This window comes from Anarrhichthys ocellatus, unplaced genomic scaffold, assembly GCF_004355925.1.
Source record: "Anarrhichthys ocellatus isolate YVR2014 unplaced genomic scaffold, GSC_Weel_1.0 scaffold82, whole genome shotgun sequence".
Classification (NCBI taxonomy): domain Eukaryota; kingdom Metazoa; phylum Chordata; class Actinopteri; order Perciformes; family Anarhichadidae; genus Anarrhichthys; species Anarrhichthys ocellatus.
This window is the reverse complement of record NW_022280112.1, coordinates 1,559,896-1,573,920: the sequence shown is the minus strand read 5'-3', so window position 1 is coordinate 1,573,920 and position 14,025 is coordinate 1,559,896. Positions and strand designations below refer to the sequence as shown.

The 14,025-nt window shown below is 41.7% G+C and overlaps 1 protein-coding gene across 1 annotated transcript in view; it reads right to left on the bottom strand.

Moving 5' to 3' along the window:
* LOC116398341 (sickle tail protein homolog) overlaps nt 1-14,025 on the bottom strand; it is a gene marked incomplete at its 3' end in the record, with an annotated part of 79,965 nt that overhangs the window by 32,314 nt on the left and 33,626 nt on the right. The window contains exons 3-5 of the mRNA XM_031874565.1: nt 3,872-4,070; nt 2,153-2,351; nt 700-793 (exon numbers count right to left, since the gene is read on the bottom strand). Coding sequence (XP_031730425.1) covers nt 700-793; nt 2,153-2,351; nt 3,872-4,070 — 492 coding nt within the window. The remainder of the gene's footprint in view (nt 1-699; nt 794-2,152; nt 2,352-3,871; nt 4,071-14,025) is intronic.

Here is a 14,025-nt window from a genome sequence, read left to right as displayed (position 1 = left end):
CTGAGAACAATTGGCTTTATGTTTCTCTATGAAACAGCAGAAGAAGGAAACACATGTGCGATGTGAACTATTTAAATATGAGTTTGCCACATCTGTCATCTATTCCAGCACCGATCCCCTTCTCCAGCAGGGGGTTGAAGGTCCCAAAGAGATGGTTTCACCCTGCTAGCAGTGGGCTTCTGAGACTGTGTTCATACCAGTGTCATTAAAAGCTCCCTCATTTCAAAAAGAACACTGTGATGATGTAACAGGGGTGCTGACACCGGGGGGGCAGAGATGCAGGTCACTGCCTTTTCTCCTCTTGTTTAGGACTACTTCTTTCTGACTTGTTAGTTATTTAGATCAAAATAAAACTAAGATGAAATAATGAGAAACTATGCTTCTTATATAGTTATCACTGTCAAATTATTATTGACGCAGGCTAAATATTCTTCAACTAGCTTTATATATATATGTTGAAGTTGACACATTAATAACACTTTAATGTGATGTATAATTACAGCAGGTAGTCGGATACATGGCTGGTTGTTCAGCTCTCCTGAATAAATACATAATGTCCGTGTTATAAATCACCCAGCATTTCTCAAGCATTTCTTATGTCTGAAACAAAGTTGAGAACATGTGTTGGCAGTACGGACTCTGCGGGATACAAAGCACGGTACAGACGGCAGCAGACTGAAGAGAGTTTGGCTGACTCACCCGGCCCTCTGTGTTGGTCGGCCTGGCATGGCGGTTGAACACGTGTGCTGGGTCTCTATGGTAAACCTTCAGACAGGAGTGGGATGTGATGTTTCTGGAAGCAAAAAGAACACAAAAGTGGACAGTTTAATGTGCGTGCGTGTGTGTGTGTGTGCGTGGGTGTGTGTGTGTGCGTGTGTGTGTGCGTGTGTGTGTGACGTCCCACAAAGCGATTGAAATGGCTGGCACACTGTATTTAGTATTTAGGATTTAGATCCAGTTCCAGTTTGAGCATGTTGAAATCAGTGAATGATGTGCTATCTAATGAAGAGACAGAGTCCATCTTATGACTATGCAGTGTGCAAAATGTCATAAAAACTCACTCTAAATTTAAAATGCTATTTACTGTATTGTAAATTCCTATTTTGAGGGAAGTTTTACATTCTTCACATGCAATCATTAATATTTCACTGGCTCTTTATTCAACATAGAGTGTTGAACACCGCCTGTCCTCTGTTACCAGCTGCTGAGACTTTCTAAGCCAACCCTTCTCCTGGTCGTTACATTGACTACTCATTTTCCAAAAGTATTATGTCAATCACAAATGTGCCTCGAGGGGCTTCGCAGTCTGTACGGCATTAGACACCCTCTATTCAGATCAGGAGAAACTCCCCAAAAAAAGACTTTTACAGGGAAGAAACCTCAAGAGGAGCAACAGAAGAGGACAGACGTGCAGTAGATGTTGTTAGTACAGAGCTGACCAACACGGTTTGGTAAATCTAGACAGATTGTAAAAATATATGAAGAGCATGGATCCAAAAAGATGTCGAGCCACTTTGAGGTGTCGCCGAACAGATATAATCTGAGCCACACCACCTCCTCTCCACCATGGAGACCTGGACAGGGGACAGACACAACCTATCCCCTAGATATTTAGGGATAGGTTGTGTGTACACTGCTGTTGAAAAGTTTGGAGTTCGAGTCTCTCTGATTGAAGAGGTTTAACCTGTGATTTGTTCAGCTGATATTCCAACAGTGGCAACGCTAGATTAACCGTCTATTTCTATTGGGAAGTCTGAAGAAGAGCTTTGCTAAAGTTAATTCAAGCTTATTCTAGACTGCTTTTATTGTGAAACTATTAACACTGAAACAGGAAGCTGTTCCTTATTTGACCAAGGACGGCTTCTTATTCAACTGTCGCTCAGAGGATCTTTGTCTCTTTCAGTTGCCAGTCTGGTTGAACCATTGAACAGCGTTTTGTTTTCCATCTGCTAAACTAAATAGAATCTATTAGTAAGAAAGCATCAGAGCCCATTCAGTCATACAGAGTAGTCCTCTGAGACATCTGACTGGACTGTACCATACGTCATTTTAGGTTCACCCTGTTCTGTCTCACAGTAATCTAAGAGGATACCATGTTGAGGGACTACAGTATGTCAGTTTAACTGTCAGTTACTGCGTCAAAAGACCTCACCTGATATCCTCCAGGTCGTAGTAGACGTTGCGGTTGGTGTCTTTGATGTAGATGGCCATGTTGGGAGACTGCAGCATCTTCATGGTGAGCTGATGAGGGTAGGCGGTGACAAACAGAGCCTCCAGAGCCTCCTGACAGCTGATCTCAACCGGCATCCTCACCTGTTTTGTCTCCTCCCCATACTGCAGGTACAACACACCTGACACACACACACACACACACACAGGTCTCTTGCAGCATTATACAGCGTGATAGTACTAACACATCCATCAATCTGAAAGCACCTAGTGACATAACACTGTATATAAACCAGTATTACACAATATACAGTGTTGTATATGTATACACATCACTCTAACACAATGCCGGTGATTTACAGAGTGATACTCTTGTATTTGGTGGTTGTTGAAAATCTTGTATAGTTGATGTGGACCTTACACTTGACGCTAATTGAAGAGATCTTAGGGTGTTTATTCTACTGAGTGCCATCTGTGGCATCATGTCCTCATCCGCTATGTAACAACGTAATGCACCATAATGCACCTGGTGGCTTTGATTGAGTTGAAAAGAAGGCAGTAGAGAACAGTTACCTAAGGCCTTGAAAGTGACCACAGAGTTGAAAATTCTAAGCTTTAAAAAGATGTTATTTATTGATGGTTTGTCAACTTTTTATCTCTTCTTTAAAAGCCATGCACACCCACTCAGGTGTGTAGAGCTTTTAAAGATTCTGACGGCAGAAATAGTTGGTTTGATCCCAGTGGGCAAGCACCGCCTATACAACACGTTACATAACCATTTAATATGTGGATGCTTTTTAAAACACTACTTTGAAAGGACAGCTTTGGGTGAGAACACATTGCCCTCTTTGTCCCAACTCCAGAGTGTGAATATGAAAGTTGTGTGTGTATTAATTAAACCAAAGCCATCATAAAGATGTTCCTAGCCGAAAATAAAGCAGATCATAATCTTTACTGTACTCTACTGCGTTTCTTTTCTGTACTCTACTGCGTGTCTTTACTGTACTCTACTGTGTTTCTTTTCTGTACTCTACTGCGATTCTTTTCTGTACTCTACTGCGTTTCTTTACTGTACTCTACTGCGTTTCTTTTCTGTACTCTACTGCGATTCTTTTCTGTACTCTACTGCGTTTCTTTTCTGTACTCTACTGCGTTTCTTTACTGTACTCTACTGCATTTCTTTTCTGTACTCTACTGCGATTCTTTTCTGTACTCTACTGCGTTTCTTTACTGTACTCTACTGCGTTTCTTTACTGTACTCTACTGCGATTCTTTTCTGTACTCTACTGCGATTCCTTTACTGTACTCTACTGCGATTCCTTTACTGTACTCTACTGCGTTCCTTTACTGTACTCTACTGCGATTCCTTTACTGTACTCTACTGCGTTCCTTTACTGTACTCTACTGCGTTCCTTTTCTGTACTCTACTGCGATTCTTTACTGTACTCTACTGCGTTTCTTTACTGTTCTTTACTGTATGACCATATTTTCAACACATAGCAGGCTCTACAGGATATCCATGTCATATCTGTTGGCAAAAGTTAATGATATGTCAAATGTTTTAAAGTCCCAAAGGTTTTATAGTGAGATATCACCGTGGTACTAGCTGCTTATTTCCTTCTGGCCTAAACTCAAGATTTATAAGTACTAATAGTAAGAATACAGGTGTTAGCCTTGTGCTTGTGTATGTGTGTCTACCTACCAGGTGGCCTCTCTCTGGTCTGGCTACTTGACCGGCCCACAGGTAGACTTGATCTGGCTTTACAGCCCCTTGTAAAGGGTACTGTTGGGGGCAGCACGTCTCCATCAGACATGGTCTCTGAAGCCAGAGGGTCCTGCTGCTCCACCAAGCCCAGCACACCTGTACAGAGGGGGCTTTCAGTGGAGCGGGGACTCCTCACCTGGATGGAAGGAAACAGAAGAAGAGAGCAGACTGAATAACACAAAGATTCTATGGGACTCTAGTCCTGCAGCGAGAATGGTGGCATGGACATTCAGAACAGGCCTGAATGATGATGAGACAGCTTTCTTTTTAAGGGTAATATGATGTTGTTACAAGGAGACAGACATTTTCACAGGAGCTTCTTCCACTGCTGTCAGGCAACACAGGAAAGCTTCATGGATTTCATTTTTTATTCACAACAAGCACTCACAAGTCTGTAACATCTACAGTGCTTGCCAACATTGTCTGTATGTCTCTAGCTGTGGCAGCCTTCGGCAGCCAAGTACACATGTCACCTGGTGGCATACTCTAATATCAGTAGATAGTTTAAAAAAACACGCAGTGTTTGGCTTGGACACAGTTAGTTCACCTTCTTCTCTTCACCTCAGGGCGGTTCACCACACCACAGTGGCTTACGATGGCATTTCAGTGGAATGTAACATAACAGGGACTGCTTTTAAAAGATTATTTAAAAGTTGCATACTAAACAGGAAATAAGAGTGCTCATATGAGTCCACCACTGAGGACATAAAACACTAATGTAAAAATAAAAAAATCTCTTAACCAGCTAAACTACGTCAGCACTTAGGTAGCGGTTAACTGGGACACTGGGTTTCAATGCTGGCACTGCTTAGGCTGAAGGGAGCTGGTTTAGCCATACTGGTGTTGTACTGGCTACAGAAGGAGGCTTCTGTCGTCAATGACTTTGCAGAACGTAAAGTGATGAGTTTAAATGAGGGGTATAAATTCTGATAGTTAAGATTCTATACCAAAAGTAGGACACGTTCCTTCTATAATTAAAAGTCAAGACATAGATTAGTCCTAACCGATCAACTCTAAGGGCTCTGTTTATACAATCTAAGGTGCACGGACCGAGTACATTTAGGGCGTGTCCAACTCCACTTTTGTTTGAATTGCATAATCTGGGCGGAAGGAGCACAGTCAGGCACAAGGAGCAGAGGGGTTGTATTTAGTCTCTAAATTAATCATAGGTGTGTTTTGGCCAGAACATGAATTAAACCAATCTCCCTTTAAAAGCTATGCATTGCTATTTAGATAAAGGTTTCAGTAAATTGTAGAAGTGAGAGGTTTTCTGCAGTGGAATTGTTGTTTTTGAAAGGCTAAACACCAACAATTATGGATTGAAGCAGAGTGTTTCATTGAATAACAACTTAAGGGATTCATGATTATGATATGTTTCTATCTGCATATGGTGAATGGTGAATGGTAAATGGACTTGTATAGTGCATTTTCTAGTCTTCAGACCGCTCAAAGCGCTTTAACATTCACCCATTCACAGCACTTCACTGTCCACAATTGCTACCAGCTCAAGAACACAACAGTTTTACATCAACTCCAAGACAGAGGTCACATTTCAACATAAATAGTCCAGTCATGATGTAACTTGATCTCATATAGATTGCAACAAAAGCTATTTTACATGTATCGCTCCCCTAAAGGGTTTTAATCACAGTTGGGCCGTATATACAGTATATGCTACATGTATTCATAATAAATTAGATTTGGAGTACTCTGTAATTGTCATGAATAGAATGAGATTTGGGTAGAGTAAGACCAGATCTGGTAGAATGAGACCTATCTGGGTTGAATAGGACCAGGATTGGTTTGAATAGGACCAGATCTGGGTTGACTAAGACCAGATCTGGGTATATTTGGGTGTTTGTTTTTTTGACATGGTCAAATCTAGTATGTACAACAATGTAGGCTTTTAAATATTGCTGAAAAGGCGTTTTGGTTGGATGATATTTACGCGATTTTGGAAACTTTCACTTCATACGATACTAACATTATATTTCTCTCTTTCAGAACATACTGAGGACACAAAATCCAGTTTGTTTTTGTTGCAATCCATGTGAAGTTGACCCACATTTTAATGTAAAATGCCTGGACTATAATCTGATGACATGCAGCAGTTCTGTGTTTTGGCTTTGAGCTCAGTGCTCCATGTTTTGTTTACCAGATACATTTGTTGAAGAGTTTGTTCCTCAAGCTTTTTTATAGAGCAAATGTGTCAAAGATAGAACGATAAAGAAAGGAGGCTACTTGAGGTGAAGAGACAACAGAACACACCAGAGGCCAGTTTTGCCAGCCTTTCTTGAGTTCCAACCTTGGAACCCATCGGTTCTCCGTATGGAGCCGATAAGCATCTGGGGACCAGGGGCTTTATTTCTGGGGTTCCAGTGTAGCCGGCAGATACAGTTGCAGTTTACGAGCTCATTTTAAAGAACGCTTCTGATACCAAAAATCTTGTCCCGTTGTCGACACATTCTGCATATGTATGCAGAATGTGTTTGTAGAGATTATTTGAGTTAAAAAATGGCACAACTTAGCCAACTAAGTTTACACTTACTAAGTAATAACTAGAAGTTTCACCAACTTAGCACAAAAACCACCATGGAGCTGTGGTTGATCGGCAACTGACTGGACATGGATGAAATAATTTTAGCCAGAATCACCAGATTTACAGAGGTTAATGTTTAAATATCAATGCTTGGTGCATATGGTTAGACGACCTGTTAGTGTCAACCTGATTCTAGTTCCACATGTTCTATCTGCTCTATTGCCATACACCAACTCTCCTGTCATTTCAGACCCTGCCCTGCCAGCATTCCCACCATTACCCATCAGCTGATCTCTTCCACCCTACTGCACACCTTGCAGTATATATATTCTGCCAGTTTATATAGCAGCCCAATGAACTGAGCGTTCCAGCCATCATCTGACTGTCTGATGCGTGCCTCTCTTGTCTGATCCTTCCTTGCCAGGTCTCTTGATTCCTGCTTTTGGTTCTGAAACCTGGTAATACTGAGCTGCAAGTACAATGTTTTCATCACTTATGGAGATGAAAACACAGAAATACAACTCAAATTGAAATAATTCTTTGCGGATAACAAGTGGGTTAGGCGTGTGGTTGGAATGGTTAAGGTTAGCGTGGAATGTCAAAGCGGGTTCCGAAGTACGAACACGTGTTTGTGTGCATGGATCAGTGAGCTGATCAGAGGCGATTGGTCTGATGTGGACTTCCTCTTGGCAGCCCAGCCGTGTGACGTGGTCCTGAAAGCAGACACTCATCGATGCATGGCCACTGAAATTATGTTTGCAACCTGACGTGTGCACAAATGCCCGAACGCAATCATACATACAGACGTATGCACGCACATAAACACTGAGTCACTACACCGAAATGACAAGGGAAGCCACACTGGGCTGGATAGTGCCTTTGGCTAACAGGCCACACATCCACTCTGAACCTTCTTCTGTCATCACACACTACACGTGTTCTGCTGCTGAGCATCATATCTCATGCATCTGTACAGATGCATGAGATATGATGACGAAGCTGTTCTTGACAGACACCATACTAAATATTAGCTGGCTGTTGTGTCTGTCTGTCCTAGTGTAAATATTCAAGCTGTGTGCATTTAACCAGTCATGCTTTGTGTAGCCTGATGAAGAGAGACTGAAGAGTAGAGACCAAATTATAAGCCAGCTGTGGAATCTTCAGCTAAGAAAAAAAGAGTCTGTTACTGTCACTTTAAGTGCAGTCGAAAACTAGCAAAATCATGATTTGAAGACGGATTGAAGAAGAACAACTCCAGCCTTTCAGTTAGGGAGGAAGGTATAGAAGGTATAGCAAGCACAGCGGTATGAACTTGAATATACCGTGCTGACCGGTAGATCGTAGAGATGCACTTAAGGGTCGGCTGGCGCCTGCCGATCAAACAAACGTGTTCCGCATATGATAGCTTTAAGTCGACACACAGCCGCACAGACACAAGGCGTCGGTGAGTGAATAAGACATAGAAGACAAGTTCATTATCCGTACCAACTGCAAGTCAAAATAAGCCGTGGAGAGACAACGTAAAAAACGTTTGGAACAACTAACTTAATCAGATAGTTGCGATATAGTCATTGATTGCCATCGGGAGGCTCAGTGACCGGCTTATCTGCCAGCTGACAGCACAGCTACTGGAGGTTGTGTTGGCTGGCATGGTGAGGTCACGCTCTGCTCGGTAAAACCAGCATGGGGCAATGGTGAATTTAAATGCTTTCATGATGTCTTTAAATGTTGTCTTGTAAAATTAGGTTTGGCAAAAAACTTGAATAAATCCAGTTGTTTGCAGGAGATGTTTTCACAAAAATATAAAATAAATATTATGACCTATTTAACTTCCTAACACAAGCGCTAAGCAGCTTACATAATACGTGATTAACCTACCTAATAAAAATGACTAATGCCAAGCTGTATTTAATATATATTAACTACATCAATAAAAATACCATGAGATATTTCCTAAACATTTGACTTGCGTCGTTTCACTGTTAATAAGTTCAATAGATGACGATAAAAAGTTAAATATAACATTAAAACGAGTCTGTTGGTTGATGCTATGCAGTTGTCATGCCAGTGTGCTACACCCTACAAAGCAGTTACATTGGAAGAACAAAAGATCAAAAACTAACTACAAAAAGAGACACAAAAAGACTACAAAGACCAAAAATCACACAAATCACCACAAAGAGACAGAAAACCACAACAAAAAAAGATTAAACAACTATAAAGTCTGGCCCATTGTCTCATAAACCACCCGCTACAGTTCAATCCAGCATGCTAACAATGTGCACTGGGGTTGTATTCGTCTAACTACTCCTAGTGCATTGGATGAGAATGTCTTAGCTGGCATTTGGTCATTTATCAAGTCATATATGTTGTGTAATAAACATGCTATCTCGTATGTAGTACTTATAAATGTCTCGATCGCGTTTATTTGGCCGTGATCCCGATCCAAGTTTTTACTCGCAAAGCTTTCGTGCAGACGCCACGATTCACTTTATAAACTAAGAGTTTTGAGTTCAACAGGAGAGTACCACTCCTGAAAGCCATGCGAAGCAAGAAAGAAGACGTCTCTGTTGGAGCGGAGTACACCGTGTCCACTCAGTTCTACAATGGAGTTAGAGAATGGAGCTTCTCCCCACACAAATGATACCAGATGGTCTCCTTCAGCATTCGTAGTTATACCTACATAGAATAATGCGGCGTAACTCACAGATGTCCCATGAAATAATCTTTAAAGCAGGAGACCACTGTTGGTTCCCCATGTCAAACATTTATTCGTTACGTAACTTGCCTACTTCAGTAACGGCAATCTGTAGTTATTTTAAACAAAACGATGAAGCTAACTGAGTTGTTATTTTTGAAAAGACCATATGCATGTAATGAGCGGGAATTGACACGTGTTGCTGGCTTTGGTAGGAAAAGGCATGAAAAATGAGGATTAACACAAACTCCAGAGAGCACTTTAGAGGAGAGCCTGGTTCTTAATCCTCTTGCGATGCTGTGATTTGAGCATCCAAGAAAGCCCTCAAGCATCACACAGCTGAAAGAATTCTGAAGGCCTACTGATAGTATATTACTTCAAAAAGAACCTAACATTACATAGGATGTCCTAATTTTTCCACATGATTGTATGTGTGTAGTTGAGAACCGTTGTGCCCTTTAAGGTCTTCATGAAGCTCCTGGGTCTCAACACCACCCTCTGTGATTGGGTACTGACGGGCAGACCTCAGGCTGTGTGAGGCACCACCCCATCCTCCACCCTGACTCTCCACACCGGCGCCCCTCAGGGCTGCATGCTAAGCCCTCTCCTGTACTCCATGGGTGCTGCCTCGGCAGACGGGCACACAAGCTCCAAGCATGTACAAAGTCATCTATACACATCTATAGACATCTATAGATTTTCGTTTCCTTTATTTCATTAGCTATCAGTCTATTACATTAGGATTGGCTCGGGACATCTATAAACTGTGTCTTCTTTACTTTGCAAGGGAACGGGTCAATTCTTCTAAACTATGCTTTTTTTTATATTTTAAAGTCCATTTTCTGGAACCTTGCTTTTTAAGTCACAGTAGTGAAGGCAGCATCTTCACTGTCACAACAATTTACAGTGCCAACTCCACATAGACACAACTAAAAGACATTTAGGGATTTTGAGAAATCAGATCAAATTTCACAAAGTGAACACAAGGACCAGCCGTCTTTTAGTCAACACACAGACGTGTCAGAACGTGTTGAGCTATCTGCCTGGATAAATTAGAAAAGCATCAAGACTCAGAGCTCACCTGTACAACCAGAGCTCCAGATAAGCATCAAGACTCAGAGCTCACCTGTACAACCAGAGCTCCAGATAAGCATCAAGACTCAGAGCTCACCTGTACAACCAGAGCTCCAGAGAAGCATCAAGACTCAGAGCTCACCTGTACAACCAGGGATCCAGATAAGTTACAGCCAATACATGTATCATGTATCGAAGCTAGAATAGGTTTCCCTGTAATTCGATGAGAAGGTTCCTCTGAACAAACTTCAGTATCCATTGAAGGGACAGCTGTAGGCCGAAAGGCCATACAAGTAGCCTACATTTGTAATTCTACCAATATTTAAAAATATTACATTTCACAATGATTATTCCAAACAAAATATTTCACAAGTATATCATGCAACCTCAGGATATATATTGGTAACTATATCACCTCGGTAAATAAAAATGTGTTCATGTAAAGTATCAAGAGCAATGTCAAGTGTCAAGGTGACAATAAACAACAGTCTCCAGAACAGCTGACGTCAATGAAGACGTCCGTGAAGCACATTTCATAGCAGTGCAGCCATTACATGTTCAAAGTTCATATTACATGTTTTTTGTTGGTAACATTTTAAAACACAACTCTAGAAGAGGGGTCGGCCAGCTGCTGCCCTCTGTGCCCAGCATGGGTATACAGTACACACAGCTATGTACAGCATTTCCACAACACGATAGGCAAGGTTAGTGTTAAAACAGATTAAACAGCACGATCAACTCACGCTGATATGAAGGTATGTGCTGAGGGGTCTAACAACAGCACCCGTGTCACAGTCACAGACAGAAAAAAGTGTGGAGCCCTGCTGTCCATTATAGTGATCAAGAAGGAAGTCGGAATCGGTCAAGAAAACTCCTATCTGTGCATCTAGTACCGTTCCATTTAGTACTAACGGGAAATGCCCGCAGATGACGGGAACATTTTCGTAAATACAGTATGGCGCATAGTGTACACTTCAAAGTTTATTTTAGGTGTCTGAAATACATTTAGCTGCAGGCCTCTTTCACAGCAATATCATTTTACTCCTGTTTGTTTCTTCAAACCCGGGGGCGTGGCCACCTCCATCTACTGAAGGTAAAGCCCTCATGGATAAGCACCTCATACAACCCCACCTTTAGAGAATACACACTAATACAAGCTGCAGAGGACGAGTGTGTGTGACACAGCTAATGAAGAGCTTTTAGGGTTACTCATCTTTCTTTTTTTTTTACAATGTGCATGTAATATGCCAATACACAAACACAAACATCCTGAAAATGACTTCACGAGATTAATGCTGACACGTGCTGTGGTGAGGGAGGGAGCTTCCATAGTGGAGGTGGACAGGTCATCACTCAAGCAGCTACTCTGTGTTTAAAAGTGAATGGGTCTGGCTCCGTCACACTACAAGCAACAAACTACTGCAAGCTGCCTGCATGAAGGGAAACAACTGTGGACTGCCTGAGGCACTCCAAGCCAAAGACGTGGAACACACGCACACACTTACAGTTGTGCAACCTGACAAAAAAAAAAACCTGCGTTTTGTGTTTGTGAAACACACAGTTTGTTCCCATCCTAGAGACACGGCGTAGGTCTGAGGACCACTAATTACAGAGCTGAGGGTAGTTGACCAGCCAGATTACTTTGTCCCCGCGCGGGATCTGAACAGGACTGATGATGGTTTTTAGTGCCGTCATGTGCCAGAGTCACAGACCAGCGGCAGAAGAATGTGTCTCGTCACTACAGCTCAGCAGTATAAGTACATGTTGAGACGACCATCCTGGATAATAGCTTATGTTCCATACCATCAAACCTCAAGGCAAAACCAACTATAATCTTATGATTTAGCTATTCTGTGTTATCTTTGGTGATATAAGATTCCAGCATTGGAGCCTCAGTCCGAAAAGCAAAGCTACTCCTTTCAGGTTTGTCAGGCTGTTTATCCCAGGATTCCTATAAAAAGGTAGGACACCTGTAGCTTACAGTGACAGGAACAACTGTGTGGTGGTGCACAAATAATAAGCAATCCAAAGAGCGAGACAACCAGCCTGCTCACTGGTTTCTCTCCCGACCCGGGAGGACTGCATTCGTAGAGTCTGACAGGCTGTCATAAGCATGCGGCATAACATAACAAAACTAAATATGTGGATTTGTCTCGTACTGTATGTCCTGAAGTAGTCTCTGCTGTATATTAATGTCAACTGTTCCGCTCAATAATAGCCAGGTGTATTTACTGTAACACACCTGAGACAGGTGTAAAACGGGACATTTTACTTATGTCTTCTTTCATTTTGAACAAAAAGTTCTATCTTAATGAAATGGCAGCTTTTAACTTGACTAACTATTGGAATCAATTCGATGAGGAGCAATGAAGAGGCTTTCATGTGAGCATCAATATTTCAGTAAATATTCGAGCACACTGTGTCAATATTTCGATAACAATATGATAAGTTGTTTCTATAATCATTTCAAAATCATACTGTATCATATCAGCCACACCTATGCAACTAAGCACCACCATATATCTGATACAGATAAAAACAGGAGTATGGAGTGTGTCCGTTCTTATCTCAATTAATTTTAAAAATAATTAAAGCTGCGAGCAGCGATGAACGGGCCCTCGCAATCTGCAGCACGCCGAGAACGTCCGCGACCGTCTGATGGCGCATCCGCGAGCGAGACGGATTTAATCCCGCGTGGACCGCCTGATGCTGGAAATGATGCTTTGTAAATAGTCCGATGCTTCCTGTATCCTCTGCCTGGCACTACAGAATGCGTGCAAACATGCATCATGTGTCAAATGTAAACCACATTGTGTAAAAGTCATGTAAATTGGAGGTGTTTATCACAAAATCCAGATTTCCATTCGCCAGCAGGTGGCGCTGTGAGTATTAGGGGAAATTAGCTTGTAGACATCCTCAGGCCATGACTGTTATCAAGCATGTGAAGTTTGAGACTGTTTGGAACAAGTCCAGCTGAGTTACATCAGCTTTTTTCATGGGGAATCACGTCAAGTAGCCGCCCACTACGGCTAAACGATTCCGTCAAACGTAAAGCTTTTGATAAGTTTTAATCACAACGGTCTTGACATGGTACTGACAAAATTTAAAGTGGATCTGATGAAGTCCCTAGGAGGAGTTCGTTAAAGTATAGCGACTAGAAATAGGCCAAAATCTATTGACAAATGACATAAATGAAACTGGACGACTTCCGGTAGGGTTTAGAGCATGGTCCCAAGAGACTTATATTTAAGTCTCCACAGGATACATGTGCCTATCAAGTTTCATACATGTAGCTCAAACGTAGCGCTGGGGCTGCTCTTTTGAAATCTTGTAGGGGGCACTATAGAGACAATTTAAAACGGACAAGCCAAAAACCCATATACACTATGTCTTCCTATGACCTATGACACATGTACAAAGTTCCATGAGTTTTTGAGCATCTTAACCCACTAAACCATCAGCTTCCTTTTTCATGGCAAACGATGCGTCGCCACGGCAACAGCGTTAAACGAAAACACACAAAATTCTTGGCGATTTATCATCAATGTCTTAAGGCTATCCTTACCAAATTTGAGACTCATCAGGTCATCTGGCTAGGAGGAAAAAATAAAAGTATAAAATATGACATTTCCTTGAGCCAGTAAGCGGCGCTATGAGTTATTGCATTTTTTTCAATTGAAGTATGTTCAAGCTTGAAGTAGCATCATGCATAGGAAGTTTTGTGCTGATTGGATAATGTACCTTGGAGTTATAACAACTTCTTTTTTCATAAACAATGAG